Source organism: Ixodes scapularis, unplaced genomic scaffold, assembly GCF_016920785.2.
Source record: "Ixodes scapularis isolate PalLabHiFi unplaced genomic scaffold, ASM1692078v2 PGA_scaffold0__279_contigs__length_252992795, whole genome shotgun sequence".
NCBI lineage: Eukaryota > Metazoa > Arthropoda > Arachnida > Ixodida > Ixodidae > Ixodes > Ixodes scapularis.
This window is the reverse complement of record NW_024609835.1, coordinates 33,101,635-33,126,671: the sequence shown is the minus strand read 5'-3', so window position 1 is coordinate 33,126,671 and position 25,037 is coordinate 33,101,635. Positions and strand designations below refer to the sequence as shown.

General features: G+C 43.8%; 1 protein-coding gene across 1 annotated transcript; it reads left to right on the top strand.

Annotated features, from left to right (window-relative positions):
* The first annotated feature begins 9,181 nt into the window (after positions 1-9,181).
* On the top strand, positions 9,182-13,396 carry LOC121046183. Its single transcript, XM_042291667.1, has 4 exons — positions 9,182-9,602; positions 9,925-9,930; positions 10,791-10,988; positions 13,344-13,396. The coding sequence occupies exons 1-4, from the start codon at positions 9,182-9,184 to the stop codon at positions 13,394-13,396; spliced, it is 678 nt and encodes a 225-aa protein (XP_042147601.1).
* The last annotated feature ends 11,641 nt before the right edge of the window (positions 13,397-25,037 follow it).

Genomic DNA, 25,037 nt, shown 5'->3' with positions numbered 1-25,037 from the left:
GGTATTATATATAATATATCTATATATATAACTTATTTGTATAATTTGATCTTATGTGATCAATTGAAAACTCTCCTTTTACATCTCGTCCTGTGTGCACCATCGGCATAAAGTTGGAGCCTCAAGCTCATTAACAACATTCCACTCAACCTTCATTCCTCGCATAGCACAAGAATGGGACCACCCACCCAATTTGATTGCTATCATCACTGACCCTAACATGTTCCGATATGCTCTCACAAACAACTTTTGTATGACCTGTTTGATTGCTTGTTTGTTGTCAGATTATTAGTATTGTTATTTTGTTACAATTTTGCCACCTATATTTTGCATCACCTCCCTCTCTCTCTCTCTCTCTCTCTCTCTCTCTCTCTCTCTCTCTCCCCCCCCCCCCCCCCCCCCCCGGCCCTATAATGTTCCGGCCCTGAGGGTATACATTCAATAGATGAACAAAATATTGCAACCCCGGTCTCTAGCTCGTGCGGTGCTCTTCGAGTTTGCACTATGCACTAAACACCATTCACCGTGTTTTGTGCTTTACTAAAAGAATAGCGTACTATTATTTTTTTTCTTTCTTTTTATATTGTTTTTTGTTTTAGTTTAAGGATTCCGTTGTTGTTGTTGTTGTTTTTTTGTTGTTGTTTTTTTCTTCTTTTTTTTTTTTTGTTTATGCGAGAAAACCGTGAGAAAGGACGAACTGGGGACCTCCCTCCGAGACGCAGTGTTCGCAAAATTTTGGACAGTAGTGGTGAAGGGAGGGAGACCGAAGGAAACAAGTTGGCGGCCGCGCGGCAGAGCCAGGGGAACTCTTCTGCGTTGCCCTTTTCCTCCGGAAGTCAGGACATGTGGGTCTTCCTAGGTTCGAAGATCGTTTGAGAAACCTTGAAAATTCCCGCCAACGTTTTACGTAAATAACGATAAACAAGCAAGCACATAAGTCTGCAAAACCTAGTCCGGGCAGAGCAAAAAGTGAAAGTAGAAACAGCACATCCGCAATGTAAGCCAAAAAAGTAGGAGCCTCTGTGTATATGTCCTCTACACAAAAAGAACATAACAAAAAGGCAAGTGGAAGCAGAACCTTCAGGCAATAACTTCGAGGCTCAATGACGTTTTCGAGCTGATGAAGCAGGTTAGTAAGACACAGAAGCAAAAACGAAAATACTGTATTAGGCTAACGGAATTTCGCTCATAGATCAAAACGTCTGTCTCTTTTTGCTACTAATATAAAAGTAACATCGAAGGTAGCGCGCCACTTTTTTAATGGAAGTTAGAAGTTTAATCAATTGCTTTGTAGTTCTGTAATTTGCGCTCTACTCAAATTACTTTGGACGCCGACACTTAGTAACTTAGCTTAACTACTTTTTAGTAACTTGTACATCCCTGGCCTCGACAGAGCGTGCACTCGGCGGGCGCAGCAAGGTGACGAGGGAGGAGCAAGAAGTCTTGTACGTAGTTCAACTGCTCTGCTGAAGTTACTGTAATTTAACTACTTTTCTGAGTAGTTTAGTAACTTTCAATTACATTTCTATTTGGGTAATTAGAAGTTTACTTTAACTACTCTTTTCGCGTAACTTCTACTCAAATTACAAATTACTTCCGAGTTTAAGTGGTAGGTTTGCCGGTCAACAAACGTTCCTGCACAAAAATATATAAGATGTTGGAAGATCAGCTGATATTTTCAGGGAGGGCGGAAGCATGTGCCATAGAAAAAGGGGGGGGGGGGGAGTGGTTTGGGGGTTTGAAACCTTCTAAAATGTTCCTGAGCACCCCACCGAAACAATCTTGTTACGAGGCGCGGGTATGCGGGCAGCCACGTCACAATTGAGGCCCAGAAAATGCGGGATTAGCACCGAAGACTGGCATTTCTGTGTGTCCCGAAGCTCAGGGAGATTTAAAGAAAGGAATTGTTCCCGCTTCTCCTGAAAGTAGGAACTTTCACCCACAACAGGAGGTGTACACAATGCAGCCTCACTCAAAAAAATCAACAAAATGCAGCACCCGCTCTGAAGCCCATCTGGTTTCCCGTAGTTTGTGCTGTACATGAAGGATCGCGTGCTAAGGGCAACGCAAAGGTGACCTCTTTTCGTTACCTTTCCTCTCAAAACTCGGCATATGCATATCGTCCAAGATTCGAAGATCGTTCGAAAAGCTTTATAAATCTCCCAACGTTTTTGAATAAAAAATAAAAAAAAAAAACAAGTTGAATTTGGAAGTATTTTAACAACATGGTACTTAAAGTATTATTTCAAGTGGGATGAGGAAACTTTTACTTTACTTGAAGTACATTCTTTGAGCATGCACTTGTGCTTCACGAAAGTTTTTTTTTTTTTTTTCTCGTATTTTCTGGTATTTTCTGAAGAAAGTAAAATTCCCGACTTTAAAGTATATTCCCAAAGTTTGGAAACGAAAATGGCGTATCGTCATGTGAAAACGCGCTATCGTCTGTCGCTACGTCATCTGGTCATCTCTCTGAGTGAAGTAATGGCGGCTATAAGACCGATAAAAATAAGCACCTTATAAGTGTATTGTGCTAAATAGTTTGTCAGGGAGAGTAAAACGGCCACTCCGTGGCGACTTGACTTTATCTAATACTTGCCGTCATTTGCGAGAAAAACTGATGCTTCTCTGATTACCCCTGGAGTAATGCATACCAGATAAAATAAAGTAAAAATATAGGGTATGAAAGGGCATCATGAAAGATGCCCTTTCATAGGGCATCTTTAGTACTTGTACTTTGCTTTAAAAGTACGCTGTATTTCTAGTACTTTACTTGAAGTATATACATTGCACCCGGTATACTCACTATACTTGAAGTACATAACCTCTAATTGACTTTGTACTTTACATTAAGTATTTTTATATGTACTTTACGCAACACTGTAAAAAAGCAAACACTGTCTGCAAAATCAAGCTCAGGCAGTGCTAAACCTCAAAGCACAAATGATACATCCGCAGTACATCACTGACCAGAAAACAAAAAGTACAAAACAATTAATCACACAGAGGCGGAACCAGCCATTAAAACTTCTATGTGAAAACAGGAGCCGCTTTATATTTGGCTAGCATAATTTCACTAACGAATCGAAACATTCAAACACTTTCTTGTTACTATATAAAATATAAAAGTAACTTCAAATTCGCTACTTTCCTACGGCAGTTAGTAATTTACACAAATATTTTCTATTCGAGTAATTTCTACTCTACTCAAATTACTTTTGAGGCTAATACTCAGTAACTTAACTTAATTACTTTTCTTGAGTAACATGCACATGTCTGGGCGCAAGGCACGCGGCTACGAAAAGACAACCCAGTCGAAACAGGAAGAAGTCAGTTGCCATCACACGGCGGTCGACTGGTAATTCAAGCGCCAGTTCACGGGCAACCCGTTCGGTGCGGTGTGGAATGTGCGCGAGAGACAGTGGTAAGCAAAGACGTTCTAATGTGAGCGAAGGTGTGCATTTAGAACGGCTTTGGTAACTGCCAAGGAAACATCGGACCCCGACAAGTTTATTTTAGTATCACGTATAATCTTCGAACAGAACATATTAAGTATACATTACGGCACGTAGTAATCTTGTTCATGAGCAGTATAAACATAGGGACGTTTGGATCAATAAAAAGCGGATAACTTCTGCAAATGTTCGTTAGAATTCTACACATATCTCGCCTTACTCGCCAACTGTAAATGGATGGAAGACACGTGTGACACTTGGCTATGCTGTTTTGTCCTGTGTTGTTTTGTGTCGAATTGGCGTAAATGGTTAATCAGCGTTTAAAACATTCGAACAGAAACGTATTACACGTATTGCAGTTATAGAAGTTTCGTAGTCCATCAGCCCAAATATCTATTGGACCCAATTTCCGCACCCGGTGGCTGCAGCACTTTGGAGATTGCTCGATTTGCTGAGAGCAGTTGACTAGTCCAGCTGCCTCACAGATGGCACTCCCGCTCCATCGCCGTTGAACGAACTCGTTTCGGCAAGATTATCGAGCACTCTGCGGACCGGATTAAAGGCGTGTAGCGGGATTAGAGAAGCTGGAAGTGCTGCGTCGACGCAGCCGCTCTCTGCGCGCCACGAGACCCTCTACACAAGGCTAGGTTGAGCGAAAGAAGACTAAAAGCAAAAGTGAGGATTATTGCTGTCTGGTGGTCTTAAAATTTAGTTGCGTTTTGTCGTTGATGTTCTTGTTGTTGTTGTTGTCTTTCTTTAACTCTTTAGGTAAGAAGGCTGTGTAAGGTTTCAAAGGACAAGATCCTTTCCGCGTGACAAGCCGCCTTGGGATCTCATTAAAATTTCTGCTGGCGCAGACCCCGTATACTCGATATCAGCTCAAGAACGACGCGAAGACGCAGTGGCTCGAGCGAGTACGAGATTGCATTTTCAATTTGTTCAATTGGTGGAGTACCTTCTGTGCAAGACGTTGGGATTCGGCGGTTGCGACCGACCGAAATATCAGCAAACCACTTGTTTCGAATATACTTAAGATGGAAAGTTGGGCTATAGTTAGTACGGTAGCATAATCAAAAAAAGAAACGGCGCGAAAAAACATTGGATGAATTACAAGAACTGACAGGACCAAGCGCTGACTACCAACTGAATGTTTATTGGAAAGACACAAGACACGTCACTTCTGCTCTGGTTTATTGCAGAGTACATAATACGGCCACAAACGCACCTTCGTTTTGTTTAACTTTGTTTTTATCTAGTGATTGCTTCGGTTGACAGTCTGAAATCTCACATCAAAATTTTATATGGTTAGATTTGTTTTATGGTAACCAGGTTTAGAAGAAACAGAACGTAATTTATGTTTTTTTTTTCTTTTCTTTCATAACCAACTTTTCATGTGCCTATGCATCCTATGACGAATAATTGGGCAAGGTATATAGATTTTGCCAAGTAATGATACCGTTGATAATTCATCTTAGAATTTATATTCCTTCTCACAAAGTTCCAGGGACTGGTAACGTCTGAAATAGATTAATAAGTATACGAGGTTGTTGACCTGCGCTACATTTTTTTCTTCTACACGTTGATATACCAATCAGCCAACTTTCTATCAAAAACTATGCTCAAAATGCAGAAGCTCGTTCCACCTGAGCTGAAGAGACATGTGCATATCGCTTCGCTCTGAAGGTAATAAACTCGAACTCTATTACTTTCGCTTGAATATAAAAACTAATCTCTGTATTTTAAAGCCGAAATTGCAACGAAATTTCTTTTTTCTTTGTATGTGCGTGTGCGTGTACGTGTGGGTGTGCGCGTGCGCATGTGCGTGCGTGTGTGTGTATATGTGTGTGTGTGTGTGTGTGCGGTGCGTCCAGACTTCAAAGAGTTGTGCACATGGTGCCTATGATTACTTTCGTTTCTCGAAGCCGGGTAAAATTTTCTATTCCAGGGCCGTTTTATTCGATAAGGTACGATAGCAAAATAAGTCTAAAACTCTTCGAATTTGGTTTACCTCGTCTGTTTTGTTTCTTTACCAGTGCTGTCAGTGTGAAATGATTGTACTCTTTTGTGCTTATTCGTCTCTTTAAGTTACTGCCACCAATCCGCTATGCACCTGAGGTTTTGTCAAATAGGCAATTTCCCTGGAAGGAGTGTATTGACGTAAACAGATCGGGAAAACGCGCGTTCCCAAAGCCGCCTGGGGAGTCTCCCGCATTGGTAGGCGAACACGATGCGGCTTAGCCGGGCCAAAGGGCAAGGTCTCCAGCCCACTGGGATCTAGGTCGGAGCCCCGAAAGGGCGCGAGTGACTTGGCAATTTCCCTGGAAGGAGTGTATTGACGTAAACAGATCGGGAAAACGCACGTTCCCAAAGCCGCCTGGGGAGTCTCCCGCATTGGTAGGCGAACACGATGCGGCTTACCCGGGCCAAAGGGCAAGGTCTCCAGCCCACTCGGATCTAGGTCGGAGCCCCGAAAGGGCGCGAGTGACTTCCGGCGACATCTCAACGCATTGCCCCTAATCCCGCCAGGGACAGGGCCCGGCCCCGCGTTAAGTCCCAGTCGGCCTCCGCGGCACATGCAAATCCAGAGCCCCGAGCTCTACTCTCTAGAACTTTATCGATGGACCACAGAGGACGGTTCGGGTTATCGAAACCACTCCAGTGCCGCGTGAGTGCCACGTGACACTCGGAGGGAGGCGCTGAGAGAGAGAGAGAAAGCGTTGTGAATGTAGTTGGGGGGGGGGGGGGGGGGGGGGGCCAATAGTGTATGCGCACTGGGCGAAGGGACGCTGAGACGTGCGTAGCCTTCCGTTACATTCACGACGTTCGATTGGCTGAAATGGTTCGCAGCATCCTCTGCGCTCCTTTGTGAGGTAAAACGGAGTAAAGGCACGGTACTCGAGGCGGAGACGCGTGTCTCGGCATGTTCAGCCTAGAGGTGCGTGTGTTTCCAGGATACCGATCGAACACGCCTGCCTTTTGTTATGCAAAGTAGTGAGCCAAGGATGGGCGCCATCGCTACCCGGTACGTGCTTCTAAGGGTGTTCTTATGCAGTCTCCTTGTACGCGCAGATGTTCACATTTCCGAATTCCTTCAAACGACTGTTCTAGAAGTTACGTTCCCTCAACACCACCCCCCCCCCCGCTCACACACACACAGACAGTCACGCACACACTTTGCTGCTGCCTTTTCATGCTCACATCGCTTATTTACACAGCGTCGAAAACCTCCACTCTCGAAGGGCCTGCAACTTTGTCTGTCGTCAACCGCTTCTCCTTTTTTTTTTCCCCTGGAGGTATACTTCTAGGTCTTAAAGCCGACGCGCTCATGTCTGCCTCCTGTGCATATTTGTACACGTTGCTAAAAAAAAAAGTAAAAAATTTAATTTACAATTTGGAATGCTAAATTGTAATTAATTGCAATTACAATTGCAGTTACCCTTCTCTAAAATTAAGTGACCGCTACAAACAAAACGTAATCCGTTACTTTCGTAGCTTTACTTTCAACATTTCTGTCATCAAGTGAAAAACATAGGGAAGAGGGCTATTCGAGTGTTTCTTGTTGCCAATTTATCCCAACGCCCTCTTTCTGTCATGACTTGTTGTTCTGCCTCGCAGTTTCTGTGGAGTGTGCTGGCCCATAAGTAAGTCCCGTGAGAAAGGTGAACCACTGTAAATATCTTGGAAATGTACATGGGCGATTTCCGCAATATTTTATTTACTAGGTTTTAGCTGGCGAATTCGTTAAACTAGGTTGTACTCCCTGCTCAGTACATTCGTTTCATTTACTTCTTTCCCTCAAAAAAAGTCATCCGCCTGGCAGCTTGTTGCTGGTCTGCTAATGCCACTGGCTGTCTCTTGATCTAAACCTTATACCCATCCTAAGTTTATGTTGTTGTTCTTTCAATGGAGAAGATATTTGAAGGCGACACGTGCATGAATAACATCGTGATCTGTCGTGTCGAAAATACAGTATTGTTGGAACGTTGGATACATTAGCCATGATTATATGTATCCCTCCGAAATGGGCCTTCTCGTCGCTTTATTTCATATCTACTGGAACATAAAAATCAATCACAAAGAAGAAAAAAACAGCAACATTTCATATGTTTGCTTTAAAAATATTCGTGTGATTGATTTCAGGTATTTTCTTTGGACCTTTGAGCGGCTGGGAAGGTGTTGGGTGTCCAGACTGTTTACAGGGGCGGTACTCGCTGGACCGACTTTCAGCTAGAGCGTTTCAGAGAGAACGCATAGCTCGAGAGCCAGAGACAAGTCGTATGTGGGATCCACGGAGCCTGACACCAAGTCGGAAAGGGCGAGGGAAGGCAATCGGAACCAACCGAGCAAAGTGTCGAGAAACGTTTTTCGTGTTCCCGGGAAACTTCGTGGCGCGAGGGGAGTGACACGCTATACAAGACTGCAAGAGGAGCCGCAAATCCAAGAGGTCTCCAAGAGGACTTGTGTTGTATTGTCACCAGTTTTTTATTTCTCCATTGTCATTCCTGCGCATGCTGGCTTCGTTTATTCTATTCGCCGATACAAGAGATAGTCGGTACCCCGTCGTTCCTCCTCCCCACTTTGCCTCACCCTTTCAGTATCCTCCTCCCGTTCAGAAAACTGTATATTGCGGACGCAACCAAATAAAGATGTTGATACGCTGCCACCAGCTGTTCGTCTGGTTTCTTCACGCCGCACGCGGTGGCTTATGCGACACAGCAGTAGCGACGAGTCCGGACCTCGCCCAAGCGGACAAGAAAGCCCCGGACGCAGCCATACAGCTCAGCGGCGTGCCGAGGACACCTATGGCCCACCAGCAGCTACCTGAATTCGACGAAGACAAAGATAACTGGAAACCTTTTCTCATTAAGGTCGAAGCCTACTTTGAGGCCAACACCGTCACAAACTCTGCAAAAAAAAAAAAAAAAGAGCGCTGCTAGTGGCGGCACAGAGCACGAAGACCGTACAGGTACTACAGGAAGAGTAGCCCCCCGCACGCCTAATTCTTTGACTTATGAACAAGTTGTACAAGCCCTGAATGAGTACTACGACCCCAAGCGGCACGAAATAACGGAAAGTTACAAGTTCTTCAACCATTGTCAAATGGAAGGCGAGTCTGTCCATGCGTTTCTGGTTGAAATGCGCCGGATAGCAGACAATTGCAACTTTGGCAGCATGTTGAACCGCATGCTCAGGGACAGAATTGTTTGCGGAGTGCGCTCAAGTACCTTACAAAAGCAGCTGCTTGCAAAAAGAGAAACTAACACTAGAGGAAGCCGAAGCGTTAGCGGTTTCGGCGAAAAGAGCCGAAAACGACTCCAAAAAATTGTCTTCGGAGCCAGCGTCACTACTGCAAGTGCAAGCGCGTCGTCATTCTTCAGCACAAGATAACGTCAAGCGCGATGCCCCGCGAGAGTGCAGCAGGTGCGGGAGCACAAAGCATGATGACAACAGTTGTGGCTGGGCCAAGTTTCGTTGTTACCGTTGTGGACGGCATGGTCACTTGGCAAAGAAATGTCGGAACGCTGCTGCCCGCAAAAGCCAAGTGACTAAGTCGGCTCACGCAACGACCTTGGCTCTTGCTGAAGCTACGTCAGACGCGGAAGGCAGTGATGAAACACACATCTGGACTTTGGTTTCAGAAAGAACTTTCTCGAACCGCCGATTCGCCGCACGTTAACGGGGGGAGGGGGGGGGGGAGGGGGGGAAGGGGAGAGGTAGTGGAACTACTAATGGAAGTCGACACCGGATCTCCTGTTTGTGTCATATCACGGCAAATTTTTGAGAAACATCGCAAGGTGTGGCCGTGCTTGAAGCCGTCACGTGTTAAGCTGTCATGCTACACAGGTCGTATTCCACTGTTGGGTGAGCTTCAACTTCATGTGTGCTACAAAGGTGTGGACGTCGATTACTCCCTGACTGTATTGGATTGTTCGGGACCAAGCCCCTGCGGCCGGGACCTGCTCGCCAAGCTGAAGGGTGCCGGGATGTCTATTCTGCAGTGGGCCGGACACGACTCTGCAGCGCCAAACCAAAAATGCAGCTCATCAGTCAATAACATTTTCAGTGACTACCAGGATGTCTTCTCCAGAGACCTGGGCGTAATCAAGGGACCTCCAGCCAGCCTACAACTGAAGGACGGAGTTTTCCCAAGTTCTCTAAGGCGAGACCCATTCCTTATGCGCTTCGCGATAAGGTGTCGTTAGAGCCTGACCAGCTAGTATTTCTCGGTGTGCTATCACCTGTAAAGCACTCGGAATGGGCAACCCCCATAGTCCCAGAACTTAAGAAAGACGGCAATTTACGAATTTGTGGTGATTTCAAAGCCACATTGAACCCCGCCTGCGCAGTTGAACAACATTTGATGCCTGTTATTGAGGATATTCTTGCACGCTTATATGGTGGCGAAAGTTTCAGCACCTTGGACTTACGAGACGCGTATAATCAGCTGCCATTGGATGAAGCCGCTCGGAAGCTTTTTGTTATCAACACTCACAGAGGCTTGTTTTGTTATAATAGGCTTCCATTTGGCATTGCCTCTGCCCCGGCAATTTTTCAAAGAAAAATGGACGTGATACTTGCGGGCCTGCCGGGTGTGCAAGCCTATCTTGACGACGTGCTCGTGTCCGAAAAAAAGGGCGATAACGGGGAGCGACTGAAAAGCGCGCTGGAGCGGTTTCGCGAACACGGCGTTAAACTAAGGTATGACAAGTGCACTTTTCGTCAACCGGCCGTCACTTGTCTTGGTCATCGCATAGATGACCGAGACAAGTTACTGATTGAGTTACTTATTTTCTGTATGTTTTTTTTTTTACCCTCCTGTGTAGACCGACAGGTCCCACAATATTTCAAATAAAAAAAATAAACAAATAAAAGACAAGCAAGACCTTCACCCGACTGAAAAAAACGTGGACGCAATCACACAGGCACCCAGTCCACGTAACATAAGTGAACTCCGTTCATTCCTGGGAATATTGACGTTTTATGCTAAGTTTCTGCCAAGCATGTCAACCCTCCTCGCTCCGCTATATCGACTATTAGTGAAAGATTCACGATGGCAGTGGAAACAACCACAGGAAATTTCTTTCAACAGGGCCAAGCAATGCCTTAAGGAAGCCAAAGTTTTGTTGCATTTCAACCCGTTTAAGGAGCTAAAGCTAGAATGCGACGCATCGCCGTATGGCGTGGGAGCAGTCCTGTTCCACACCTCGGGCAACGTTCACAAGCCCATCGGGTTCCGCTCTAGGACCTTAACACGAGCAGAACGGAACTATTCTCAGCTTGAGCGAGAGGCCCACGCACTTGTGTTTGGTGTGACAAAGTTTCAGGATTATCTCCTAGGTCGAGAGTTTACCTTGGTTACCGACCACCAGCCACTCCTGGGCCATTTGAGAGCTGACCGTCTGACTCCGGCAATGGCCGCCGCCCGGATTCAACGCTGGGCGCTTTACCTGGGTAGCTACCGTTACCAGCTGCACTACGTACAAGGAAAGCAGTTGCTGAACTCGGACGCCCTCAGCAGATTGCCGATGCTGTCAATGGAGCCGGAAGATGACGGTGAGCCCCAGAGTATGTTCTCTCCTTGGAGACCTTGGATGACGGCGTGGTGACAACGCGTGAGCTAAAAGATCTTACGGCCGCTGATTCCACCTTAGCTCGTGTGCCTTCTTTGCTGCCATTTTATGACCGCAAGCTAGAGTTGTCGGTGGCACACGAATTAGAATACTAGGGTAATCGAGAGATCATACCGGTCAAAGCAGAGTCGAGAATGCTGCAGCTCCTGCATGAAACACACCAAGGTTCCTCGGCTATGAAGTCGGTTGCCCGGTCGTTGTTTTGGTGGCCAGGACTAGTCCGCGATATCGAAAGACTATCAGCTAAGTGCCACAACGGCATAATAAACTTGCCCATGCCGACAGCAGCACCCCCGGCGCCTTAGCCAAAGACCCTAAAGAAGTGGTCTCGGCTACACATAAATGTTGCAGGACCGCTAGCTGGGAAGCTGGTACTCGTAGTGGTGGACTGCCATTCAAAAAGGATCGAAGCTGTACCCATGAAACATGCTACCACAGCGAGTACGATGAGCTGAATACGCAACATTTTCAGCCATTTCGGCGTGCCACGTACAATAGTTTCTGACAACGGAACGCAGTTCACTAGCCAAAAATTTGCCACATTCGTAAACAGAAACTTCATCACTAACCTCCGCACAGCCCCTTTTCACCCTCAGTCGAACGGAGCAGCCGAAAGGGCAGTCCGAACAGTAAAAGAAGGCCTTCGTAAAATGAAAGAGGGGACATTGGAAGACAGACTGTCGAGGTTGCTATTCAACTATAGGAGGACTCCTCAGCGCACGGGAAGATCTCCTTCCGAGTTGCTGCTGGGTTACCAAATGCGTTCTCGTTTAGACGCATGTTTTCCTCAAACTGTCGCAAAGCCGCCACAGGGCCGTGATGACTGGGCGGTACAACCGGACAGCAGCGTCTATGTGCGCAATTACGGCGCCGGTGAAAAATGGACACCCGGGCGCGTCAAGACCACGACAGGAACCCGGACGGCGACCCTGGAAACCCCTGCAGCGGTTATTCGGCGGCACACCGACCAAATACGCCCCCGCCACGACGCAAGCTTGCAGAGTCTGCCAGATAGCCACGCATCGAACGCTACAGAGGCCTCAGGTCGAGCACAGCCTTCCCAAGCCGCCGAAGCGGCTGTGGGGCCTTCCGCTCAGCTATCTCCCGACAGGGACCAGCGGCTAGATGACCCGACTACGCCCCCAATCTCTACCACAACGACGGACGCAGGTGGAGCTCAACCAGCGACCCGGCGGTCGACGAGACTTCGTAAGCCAGTAGATCGGTTACACTATTAAGGGGAGAGAAATCGTTGTATTGTCACTAGCTTTTTATTTATGCATTGTCATTGTCCCGCATGCTGGCTTCGTTTATTCTGTTCGCCGACACAAGAGATAGTCGGTACCCGTCGTTCCTCCTCCACCCCCCCCCCCCCCCCTTTCTGCCTCACCCTTTCAGTATCCTTCCTCCCACTCAGAAAACTGTATATTGCGGACGCAACCGAAAAAAGACGTTGATACGCTACCACCAACTGTTCTTCTGGTTTCATCACGCCGCACGCGGTGGCTTCTGCGACACAGTAACTTGAAATCGGCAACTCAGTTTGTGAACGTACGTAAGTAAACCGCATATATCGATTCGAAATCTTCACCTGGCGCTCTTACTCCTACATCTCCGTTGTCCATTGCGCAGTCCGGGTGCACATCATCCCATCTGCGATACCCACACACATAAAAAATACCCATTCATCACCAACATCATTTCCCAACTAAATCACATTCAAAGCCCGCAAAAAACGCCGCCATTTTAGAGAGAATATCTTGAAAAAACCACGCTTATTAATGCGTTTTCACCTGTCTTTATTTGAAATTTCGGACCATATTGCAGTTTTCTTTCTTTTTGATGATGTCGTTGGGTTTTTAATTATGGCACGAAACTGCAATTCCTTCATTTATATAGTATTTAAAACACCCTTCCTCTATGACTTTTAAATTTTAAACATACTTCAAACTTTTGCTTTCAAACTCAGAAGCTTGAAACCTTCGCCAACTAAGAGCGGACTGTAACTTGAAGTATCGTTTTCTACCCATATACGTACATCAATCTATGTACAATGATAGTATACTCACATTGTGTAGTGCCTTTTAAAGCGAACGTAATTACTGAGGTGGTTTCGCCTTCTAAGGCGGTATTTTGTAAATCTTGCTCACAGACAAGCATAACTGCAAAAAATATCTCAAATGAAGCGACGTCGCAGTCTTCATTGTATGCGCAGAAAAGTCGAGCTGAAGGGTTAATGAAAACAAGAATTTGGCTTCAGTTAAGAGAGTCAAAACAAAAATAAAAATGGCATTACTTTACAATACTTATTGAGATGCATTTCTTTTGTGATCGACCGCAGTCACAAAAGAATGTTTCTTAAGATCCTTTCTTGCACTCACAGAAAAATAAACCATTTTAAAGCGTGTTTCGGGGGTAGAGCGAACCACAAAGAGCTTTTGTTGTGGAAATCCTTCGGTGGAGCATTGAGTCATTGACAAACGTAATCAATCATTCAACTTTTTTTGTTGAAGTCATGATAATTCTAAGGTCGGTTATTGGAGCGGAGGAGGTAGCGCTGGACTAAAGTGAAAAGGACGTTAAGAAGCCTCTATATCGACTTCTCTAAAGACGCAGATTCTTAATACAACTATAAACAACGTTTCCTTCTTTCTTTTTTTTTATTGATATACTTATTATCTTTCATCGATTTCCCGGGGCCTTATTGAGCTAATGCAAATTCTAAGTAAGCGTCTCAAACTCGTTGTTTTCGTGTTTTTGTTTACTGTATGTCGATCGTTGCTTGTCACTCTCTTAGATCTGTCCACGCCGATGGACTTCGGGGAGAAAGTCGCTAATTAGTTTTATAAACTTAAAAAATAATAAGAAACTACCCTTACACGATCGATTTCTGCCCCAGCAAGTTCTTGGAAAAGCACATCTTGAACTTTACAACAGACGAGCATCGAATTCCAAACAACCTGACGGCATTTTCCTGACGGCAGAAAATCGATGAACCGGATAAAGTTTGGCGCTGCAGTAAATGTAGAGGCTTTTTTAAGAGGATATCACAGTAGAAAATCCCATGCACATCCTATGGCGAATTTCGCTGCTTATTCATAGCAAGTACTGAACCTGCTGGCATCGGAACGGTTGTATTTGAAAGATAACAAAAACTTAACAACTTCTCGATATCACTTTCTTTTTCTTAATTATTGTTTTACGGGGCCTCGAATTCTGGAAGAAAAAAAAAAAACAATGTTTTCAGCTTCTACTTTTAAGCATCCCAGAAATGAAATTAAAGAATAAATACAATGGGTAGTACCGCGTTGCAGTGTAAAATGTATTTGTGAATCTATATCTGCTAATCGATTTCCTCGGGATTTCCTCTTACGAAATAAATTGAAGAAGTTTGCGCTTTTTGGGGGGCTCTAAGCAGTGGCGCCATCCCATAGTCGAGCTCGCTCAACTCCACGTGACAGTGGTGAATGAGTCCGCGTAGCGCTGTTTTACTGCGCCCGAGGAATTCACTGCGTGCGGTGGTGTAGTAAAATTAGTTTTCTGGAGTCTATGACGTGCATTTTCTTGAGTTTTCTTTTCCTGCCTCCGGTTACAGTTAGGAATTTGTTACAAATACCTACGCCTTTCGGTCAAGCGTCACCAAACATAAAGAGCAACTTGGCTGGCACTTGCTATCTTCACGACGAAAGTGTTTGGGATTAAAGCTTTTTAGAAGTATTTTCCTACAAAACACACGCATTAACAAGGATAAGTATCTTCATAGTCCTGATTACGTTTCCTCAACGGTAGATCATTCGCTTAAAATAAAAGAAATTAGATGTAGAACAGAACTGTTTAAACATTCCTTTTTTCCAAAGAGCATTCATGAGTGGAATGCCCTTCCTGAACTTGTGGTGACAGAAACCTCAGATGCCAGCTTTTCTTCTCTCCTATCGGACCTATAAAACTCCCTCAGTATGCAATATCCTTTATTGTGTTTATTAGTTATACTTGTATCGTGTTTTCTGTTAGGTTATTGATTTGTAATGTGCTTGCTAATTGTATTCCTTTTTTCTTGCAACAGATCTTTGATGTTTTTTGCATTTTTTTTTGTGTGTATTGGTGCTTTCAAACACTATGTTTTACTTGCGTTTAACAAGTGTGATGCAACCATCTTTTATGTATTTAACCCCCCTACTGTAATGCCCTCTGGGCGATGTAGGTACTGTATAAATAAATAAATAAATACAGGCAGCGCGAGCTCTGGGACCACAAGTTTAATGGATGTCCTGGATGCCCCTTGGACGTCCATAGGATCTATATGCTGCTTGGGAACTTTATTAAAAGTCTAAATTTAATACCGCGTCTCGCAACTTTTTTTCCGAAATTCTATGCCTGTCATTTATCGTCTTCAACTGCATCTTTGTCGTCTTCAACTTCAACCAGACACCATTCATAACGTTGTTTGTGTGACGTATTAGATTAGAACTAATTAGTCGTTTTAAGTACTTTAAATAGTTATAAAGCAAAACAATTTAAAGCAAACACTCCTCACGGAAAGAGCTCTAATTAATTTTAATCAAATTACAAAAAAGCGCCACGTAGCGGAGGGCAATAAACGCGCTATCTGGGTCGCGACTCGTCTCTTTACGGTTACTTTATTACTCTATGCCCTGGGTTCTGCAGCGCGAGCTTTCACCCCACGTGCTCTGAGCTGGTGTGCGCTAGCCCGTTGCGCTAGCCCACTCGGCCACCGTAACTCCCCCCCTGTAACAACTGCTACATTGATCAGGCACAGCGCTTTGAAGCTTTCTGTTGTCCGTTCCGTTATCTCCCCGAGGTCACCATGTCAATATTGAACCAGCTCGCTTGCTCTTGCTTTACTTCCTTTTTTATTTTATTTTATTTTTTTCGTTGAAGCTTCCTTTTTTCTTTTTACTGCAGAGCAGTACCAAGTTTACTAGCGCGATCTCAATACCCAAACAAGATGTTTATGCTGCGTGCAAGGACGCACAATGGGAGCAGCTTTAAAAACCACAGGCTTGTTGGTTTTCGGGCTCCGAATGGCAACTGGAGTATCAACAGCACGAAACAATTGACTACATGATATTTTTGTTTGTGTGTTCAAATTCAAACACGAATAAATGGTTTGATGTCTCATACGAAAGTGGGGAATAATGGAAATTTTGTAACCATAATACAGCTTATGGTGTCCGATGCTAACATACCCGAGAATAAGTGGGCGACGGAACAAAGATAGGCGTTTTTGTCACTCCCTCGTTTAACGCTTGTGTAGCCAAAGGCTGTTGGACAGTAATGGTCCTGGACAAAATGGCCCCGGACGAAATGGCCCTGGACAAAATGGTTCCAAATTGAAACCGGACTGAATAGTTCCAAGTGATTGCTTGACATTTTGGACACTCTTGGGAGTTTTTTTTAAACCGCAACTCTGAACATGTAATCCATAATTTGAGTGTATTCATTCTTTCCTGATGTATTTTAGTAAACAACTAAAGGAGCCCAGAAGTTCATTCAATTTTTATTATTGTTCTGTCTCGGATTTATGGCTTCTATTCCAAGTCAGAGTACTGTACAAAGATGACGCCTAGAAGTCACTACGAATATGCATACGCGTAGATTAAAAACACAAGGTCACGCGCACTGACATGCACAAAAAAAAATTTACGAGTGTCGTTACGTTTTCTTTTCAGCACCGCTTGATTCGTCCCATCAGTTTGTGGCATCGGCTGCACTCTGACTTTACTGAAGCGTCATGAAACAATTTTTTTTACAGAACTGAATATGGTCAAATATTATAAATATTCCCCTCCCCCTAAAGAAAACAAAGCAAAAAAAAATTACATGTTTGTTTGTTTGTTTTTTTAGCGCAAAAGGAATTACGGAACGCTGCACGCTTATTCTCCGCCCAAATGTAGCTCTAGAGGCCCGAAACAGATGCCAAAGTTTTAAAACTAACAGTTTAAGAAAAAGTAAAATATCCTTTTTTTTTATTTTTCAATGGGAATATGGCAGCCGACGGAGCACTCCGAATACATACTAATAATATAATAATTTTTATTTTTGCATGTGTACAGGTTAGAGACGCCGAAGCCACGGACAAAAAGTCAACTAATCTTGACTTGGCGAGGTCCGGGCCCCGTGAACTTTGGCAGACAGCTACGGAGATACAAAAAATAACTGCAGAGATTATGGCAACCGGCAACAAGTAAAATGCATACATAAAAAAAGCTAGGTTTCACAAGTCTACACAAAAAATTCTACAAAAAAAAATAAGTACAATGATTTAGGGTTTATATTTTAAATGTCCACGTCATCTACATGATATTTGTTGAGCAATGTGGATAGATAATTGTTATATACTAGTCGATGTCGCGAGATCCATAATATTTACGGAGTGGGTCCTCGCGACAGATGGAGCCGCGTGAAATATTATAGACCTCGCGACATCGACTAGTATATAACAATTATCTACCCACATTGCTCAACAAATATCATGTAGATGACGTGGACGTTTATTAGATAAACCCTAAAACCTTGTACTTTTTTTTTGTAGAAAGTTTTAGAGAAAAAATGATCTTGGTAGTGGTCGACGCACACAGTAAGTGGATCGAGGCCGTTCCTATGAAACAGGCCACAAGCGCAAATACTGTGTCGTGTTTGCGAGATGTGTTTAGCCACTTCGGGGATACCCCGCACATTGGTCTCTGATAATGGTACACCATTCACCAGTACCGAGCTCTTGAAGTTCACGTCGAAAAACAACATAACACACATCAGGACCGCACCATTTCACCCTCAGTCAAATGGTTTGGCGGAACGCGCGGTGAGAACTATAAAAGATGATTTGAAAGGTTAAAAAGCGCAACACAACAAGGACAATAAAGACACGAAGACGACAGGACGGGCGTTAACTCACAACTGATTTTATTAGAAACAACACTGTCACTTTTATACACCAGATCGTATGCCAAACCCACACTGCAACCAATCACCGCTCTCACAAGCAACTATCTAGAAACATTACTTCTTTCTGAAGCAAAAAGAGAGAAGGCGCGCTAACGCATTTGTCATCTTTCTTTTTGATATAAAACGCCTCTATAATCTCTCTCTCGGTCTTATCTTTTGATTTCTTTAAAAAGTTTGTTTAGCCAAAAGAGGCTTACAGTCAGCACATCGCCTGCAGTGGTCTGCCAGGTGTCCCCCCGCGTTGTTCTGCACAGAAAGATTATGCTCGCGTGCCCTATCGTTAAAACAGCGTCCGGTTTGTCCAATATAAACTTTTCCACATCTTAATGGAATCTCATAGACAACATTGGTCACACATTCAGTGTACTGTACAGCGTGCTTTTTTGAACAAAGTGCTTTTTTCTGCCGTGTAAGCATCGGACAGATTTTTGAGAGCTTGCAAGGGGCTGAAAAAACAACATTTACATCGTATCTACTAGCTATTTTTTTAATGTTGTGAGACACTTTATGCCAATAAGGAATCACATGTACACGTCTTTTAACTTTATTTGTCTGGCCGCCCCCATGTAAGTTAGTTCTTTTTATTTTTTGAAGTAGGCTCTCACAGCAGCTCGAAATTAGGTTAGGTGGGTACCCTACGTTTTTTTTAGCCTTTTTACTTGCTGAGCAAAACTGATGTCCATCTGATGTTTGCAACTTTTTGCAAGGGCTGCCTGAAGACATGTTAACGCGATTCCTCTTTTGACCAGTTTGGAATGTGCACTTTTGTAAGAAACAAGGCTTTTCTTAGAACGCGGGCTATACCTCCAAGAAACATGGTCGTTGGAAAACATGACCATAAGGTCCAAAAACCGAATGCAGTTCAGCACGGGCATTTCCCATGTAAACTTAAGTCCACCTGACGCTTCTTTAAAAGCTTTAACGATCCCCGCAACAACCTCATCCAAACCCAAATTTGTGTCTAAAATTACAAGACAATCGTCAACATATCTAAAGACTTTAACTACATGCAATTCAGGTAGGCATTCCAAAATGCGTCTGTCCAATGACGCTAAAAATATGTTACATAAAACAGGGGCAACCGACGAGCCAATGCAAACACCAGATTTCTGTACAAAGAAACGCTCATTGTAACTGACAGCAGTGGACTGGAGGTAAAAGATCAACAACTCTAAAAAATGTTCGCTACTAACGCCCGCGACACTTTGAAAGTTTACCTCTCCCGAATCGTCTATCTTATCCCGAACAGCTCGGAGTAACCCGTCGTGAGGCACAGAATAATAGAGGTCCTCAACATCTACAGAGAAAGCCGAGAGGGCATTTTTACACCCCTCTCTAAACACGTCAATCACTTCATCCGAGTTTCGTACAAGAAAAGGGTCCCTCAAAGCCAAGGTTGCCAGGCTGCGCTGTAGATAGCGGCTAACCATAAACTGCCACCTGTTCCTCTCAGACACAATGGCCTTGTTTCTTACAAAAGTGCACATTCCAAACTGGTCAAAAGGAGGAATCGCGTTAACATGTCTTCAGGCAGCCCTTGCAAAAAGTTGCAAACATCAGATGGACATCAGTTTTGCTCAGCAAGTAAAAAGGCTAAAAAACGTAGGGTACCCACCTAACCTAATTTCGAGCTGCTGTGAGAGCCTACTTCAAAAAATAAAAAGAACTAACTTACAAGGGGGCGGCCAGACAAATAAAGTTAAAAGACGTGTACATGTGATTCCTTATTGGCATAAAGTGTCTCACAACATTAAAAAGATAGCTAGTAGATACGAAGTAAATGTTGTTTTTTCAGCCCCTTGCAAGCTCTCAAAAATCTGTCCGATGCTTACACGGCAGAAAAAAGCACTTTGTTCAAAAAAGCACGCTGTACAGTACACTGAATGTGTGACCAATGTTGTCTATGAGATTCCATTAAGATGTGGAAAAGTTTATATTGGACAAACCGGGCGCTGTTTTAACGATAGGGCACGCGAGCATAATCTTTCTGTGCAGAACAACGCGGGGGGACACCTGGCAGACCACTGCAGGTGATGTGCTGACTGTAAGCCTATTTTGGCCGAAACAAAATTTTTAAAGAAATAAAAAGATAAGACCGAGAGAGAGATTATATAGGCGTTTTATATCAAAAAGAAAGATGACAAATGCGTTAGCGCGCCTTCTCTCTTTTTGCTTCAGAAAAAAGTAATGTTTCTAGATAGTTGCATGTGAGAGCGGTGATTGGTTGCAGTGTGGGTTTGGCATACGATCTTGTGTATAAAAGTGACAGTGTTGTTTCTAATAAAATCAGTTGTGAGTTAGCGCCAGTCCTGTCGTCTTCGTGTCTTTATTGTCCTTGTTGTGTTGCGCTTTTTAACCTTTTAAATCCGTATGAACCAACTCGCCCAAACACAAGTTTTAATTCAATATAAAAGATGGGTTGAAGAAAATACAGAATGATGACATTACAACCAGCCTGGCAAGGCTTCTTTTTATTTATAGATGGTCACCATCAAGCTCGGGGAAGTCGCCATCTGAACTGCTGCTAGGATATCAAATTCGCTCGCGACTTGATTCATGTTTCCCATCACACTCCACAGCATCTGCCCAAGACACAGACTGGACGATCCAACCTTGGGACCCGGTGTACGCCAGACGCTATGGGACTGGAAACAAGTGGATTCCTGGAAAAGCCACGGCGACAACGGGAGCACGCATGGCAACCGTCGAAACTCCGTCCAAAGTGATAACACGCCATGCGGACCAACTACGTAAACTGCCGCCAAACAACAACGAGGTCATCCCGGCACGATCGTCACCAGGCCCATCAGCCAAGTCGAAGGTGCATGGTGACTGCAGCCCACAACAACCACCGGAGACCTCGAGTGAAGTCTGTGAAAGTGCACCCCAACGACACTCCACTCGCGTGCGGAAGCCGGTACAGCGCTTTCAATGTTAAGGAGAAAGGAATGTTATATACTAGTCGATGTCGCGAGATCTATAATATTTACGGAGTGGGTCCTCGCGACAGATGGATCCGCGTGAAAAATAAAGAAGAAGACTGCGGTGTTCTGAAACCGCTACACGTTTCCATTTTGTCTTGTTGGCTCCGGAGTCTTGGTTTATGACAATAATGTTCTAAAGACTAGTAACTATAGTTCGTACGAAACGCAAACACGTTCCATTCCTCGGAGTAGCGCGGGTGCGGATGGCGGGCATGTTTTTGACCAATCCTGATGTTTGTTTTAGAAAACTAATAAATTGGGGGGAAGAAAAACGAAATGACCGAAACAAAAGGTACTCATAAAATTGGTGTACATTTATAATTTTACATCGTGAAAATGGAGCTTCTCTGTGGGCTAAGAAATTGACGTTTCCAACAAAGCGCAAAACTCTTTTTGTACTAATAATCTGTCCACAGGGACAGATTTGTCCCTGTGGTCGTTCCCCAAAAGAAAAAAACAATAAGCTATTTGGAATTTAAATAACGCACGATATATTTGTAGTTTTATTTTTTTATTTTTTTTTTTTTTTTTTGAGGGGGGGGGGGGGAGAATGGCTCTACAGCGTGCAAGTACACCAACAATTCTGCATAATTTATTGACGACCGGGTTTACGTGTTTATCCCATTGTAAGTTTTCTGAATATATAATTCCTAATGTTTCATGTTATTTCACTAATTCAATCCGAATGAATTGAAAATGAAGAGTTTCATTTATATTTACGTGTTTACTGAAAGGTTTGACTAAAATTGCCTTTGTTTTTGCGCCACTAATATACAAGCCATTTGTCTGCGACCACAAAAAACTCTAAACAGTATAAAATTTGCTTTGGTTATCAGGTTATCCGCATTCGCGTCAGTGAGGAACAGACTTGTGTCGTCGGAATACAAGACAAAAAGGACATTTTCGGAAATATTCACCAGATCATTGATATAAATATAAAATCAATAGACCCAAAATGCTAGCTTGTGGCACGCCGTACTTTATCTGTAACAGTGATGAGAAATGACCATCGATTATTACAGATTGCCTATGTTCATTTAAGTATGAGGATGAAAGTGAAAGTGATGTACCACGTGTACCATATCTGCTTAGTTTGTCAATAAGTATGTTATAATTGAGACAATCAAACGTTTTACTGAAATCAAGAAAAATGAGAAGTGTCAAAAGTTTGCTTTCTATATTCTCTAATATAATCTCTTTCTGTAAAAGAAGTGTGGATTTAGTAGATTTTCTTTTTCTGAAGCCAAACTGGGATTTTGTAATTACAAAATGTTTCTTGAGAAAACTATAAAGACGACAAAAAAAATATTTTCAAGTCCACTTGAAAAAACAGGCAAAACGGATATTGGTCTATAATTTGGAAAGGACATTTTTATCGCCACCCTTATATATCACAGACACTTTGGCAAGTTTCAATTTTTGTGATTATTTTCCGCACGAAAAACACAAATTAAAAACATTTACCAGGCATCGTGTAATTATATCAAGAATAATTTAATCGGTTTTATTGGAAGATCGTCAATATCACAAGTTTTGCAATTTTTTAGGCCCATAAATACGTGAAACATTTCATGTTCGCTTGTTGGATTAAAAAACAGGGATTCACTAATCGTTTGAAAAATGCCATTTACTGCAGCACCGCAGTATGAACTCGGAGCCAGATTCACAAAGTGAGAGTTAAAACACTCAGCCAGCCAGGCTCCAGACAGTAAACAACCATTTACCTAGAGTTCCCCTAAAATAATATGTTGTCTACCCCGCTGGAGAATATCATTTATTGATTTCCAGACTACATCTGGACTTTTTTTGAACATTCACTGAATAAAGTTTTGTAGTAATTATATTTGACCTTTTTGAGTTCCGATGTCAGAGCATTACGGTATTTTTTAAATGCTATCAATTTATTGGGGTCCCTTGTAGAAACGAAAATTCTGAGCAATCGATTTTTATGCTTGACTTTTTTAAGGTTTCCAAGTTTTTCAGATTTTTTGACGCAGTAATTGTTTTATAAGAAAAGCATCCGTGAGAGACTTTTTTTTTTTTTTAAGTGCTAAGGAACTTATTGTAGGAGTCACCAATGTTTGCTTGTAACGTAACTGACGTCGAATCTATGTCTGCAATCTCGTTTCTAAACGACAGTAAATTTTGTTCAGATACGTGTTCGAAAGAAGAACTTTTTTATTTTAGTTTTTATGTTTAAATTACAGACAGAAAAAAAAATGGAGTATGATTACTAATGTCGCTAGAAATTGTGCCAGCACTGTTTACTTGTGTACCTCCAATCCCTTTCGAGGGACCATGAAATTAGTTTCCGGCTGGAATAAATTGGGATTTTACTAATCGCAAATCGTTCAGTGCGCCAAAATAAAACTAGTCCACGAGCTTACAAAACCTAAAGAATGCTTTCGGTACGAAACTTTGAAAATATAGGGGACTATTTCGTACACTCTTTCCCTCGAAAATTCTCCGCCTTTTCACGGTAGTGCATATGTGGTGCCCAAACATGTCAACCGAACGCAGCTCACGCAATAAACAAGAGCACTGCGTCACTCGGACGTATGCGCTCGCCAACGATCGATCCGTCGACGAATATTTGAATTGGCGTTCGTGGCCGATGACTGCCCTGACGAAACTTATCATCATTTGAGAAGGACAAGTCTCAGAGTGTGCTAAAGAAGCACGGTGGAAGCTTGGAGTCCTCGCCTCTGGTGCCAAAGCACGTCACAACCACGTGATTTATCATTTCACTTTTGAGTTGAGAATCAAACCTAAGGAGGAAGAAGTTGAAAAAAAAATGAAAGCCGTTTACAATTCCCTGTAACGCCGGTTAGAGCGCAGCTCTTGAGGAGGAAGATGGAAGCGTACTGAGGGATAGGTGACTCCTTGAGGTCACGTGACCTCAAGGGGGTCACGTGACCTCAGGGGGTCACGTGACTTCTGGGGGTCACGTGACCTGAGGGGGTAACGTTACCTAAGGGGGTCTCGTCACCTGGGTGAGTCACGTGACCTCGGGGGGGTCACGTGACTTCGCGGTTACGCCGACGGCGACGCCGACGCCGCTCAAGCCGGAAACGGGCCCTTTAAGAGGTGCGCTCTAAAAATCATTTCCTGGTCAGGCAGTAGCCAAATCTACAAGCGCGAGCTAGCCCATACTCCTGGTTTTCAAACATGCCTTTCTAGCGCGAGAGCGCGTTCTGCGAAAGAATGTTTCAATGTCGTGATCCCTTGTTCTCGTGATTGCTGCATTGGCTGGAGCGAAAGCTCGCGCTGCAGAACCCAGGGATCCTGGGTTCAATCCCCACCCCTGCCCGTTTCGTGCTGAACGAGCATCGAACAGGGCTTGCGGTCACGTATCGCTACTGTGTGTTGCACGTTAAAAACCCTAGGATAGCAGTTGTACTGTACTGTCTAAATTTCTCATCCTCGGGGTTAGCAATGTCACCATGGTTAGTCAGACTGACCTTCCTCTGTATAAACAACTAAAACGACTAATCACTTTTTAGTTACTTTTTTTATTTAGTTTCCTTTTATTAAATATATCTTGGCGAAAAAAGTGTCTCGCTTAACAGACCCCTAGCAGCGAACATCCCGTGATTTAAGATATCTATTTAGCCCTGTAAAAGCACAGCTGCATGCATGTAGAACGACATTGGCGTCTCGGTCGAGCGTGCGTGACCTGAGCGTGTTTGTGCTCTTGGCCATTATCTCTTGAAGCAATCCAGCGTGGCCGTGATCATGATCGACCAATTAAATAGTGTGCAGCGTGACCGTGATCATGATGGACCAATTAAATAGTCGAGGTGAGCATTGGCATGGTAGACCCAAAAGCCGAGGCTTTTGGTCTACCATGCCAACGCTCACCTCGATTCGATCGTCCGATTCATGGAAACGGTGAAAGGGCAGTTGTTAATGGTGAGCGCATGACGTTGAGTTCAGAGGGTCACAATTCGTGGGAACTCTAGGCTAGGACGCAAAAGACGCCGCCAACGCTGCGCCATCCAGTT

Coding starts and splice junctions, on each gene's coding strand:
- LOC121046183 (XM_042291667.1), top strand. CDS start 9,182: ATGGAAGTCGACACCGGATCTCCTGTTTGTGTCATATCACGGCAAATT. Junction 10,989..13,343: donor CAGATTGCCGATGCTGTCAA/TGGAGCCGGAAG, acceptor ATTTGGCTTCAG/TTAAGAGAGTCAAAACAAAA.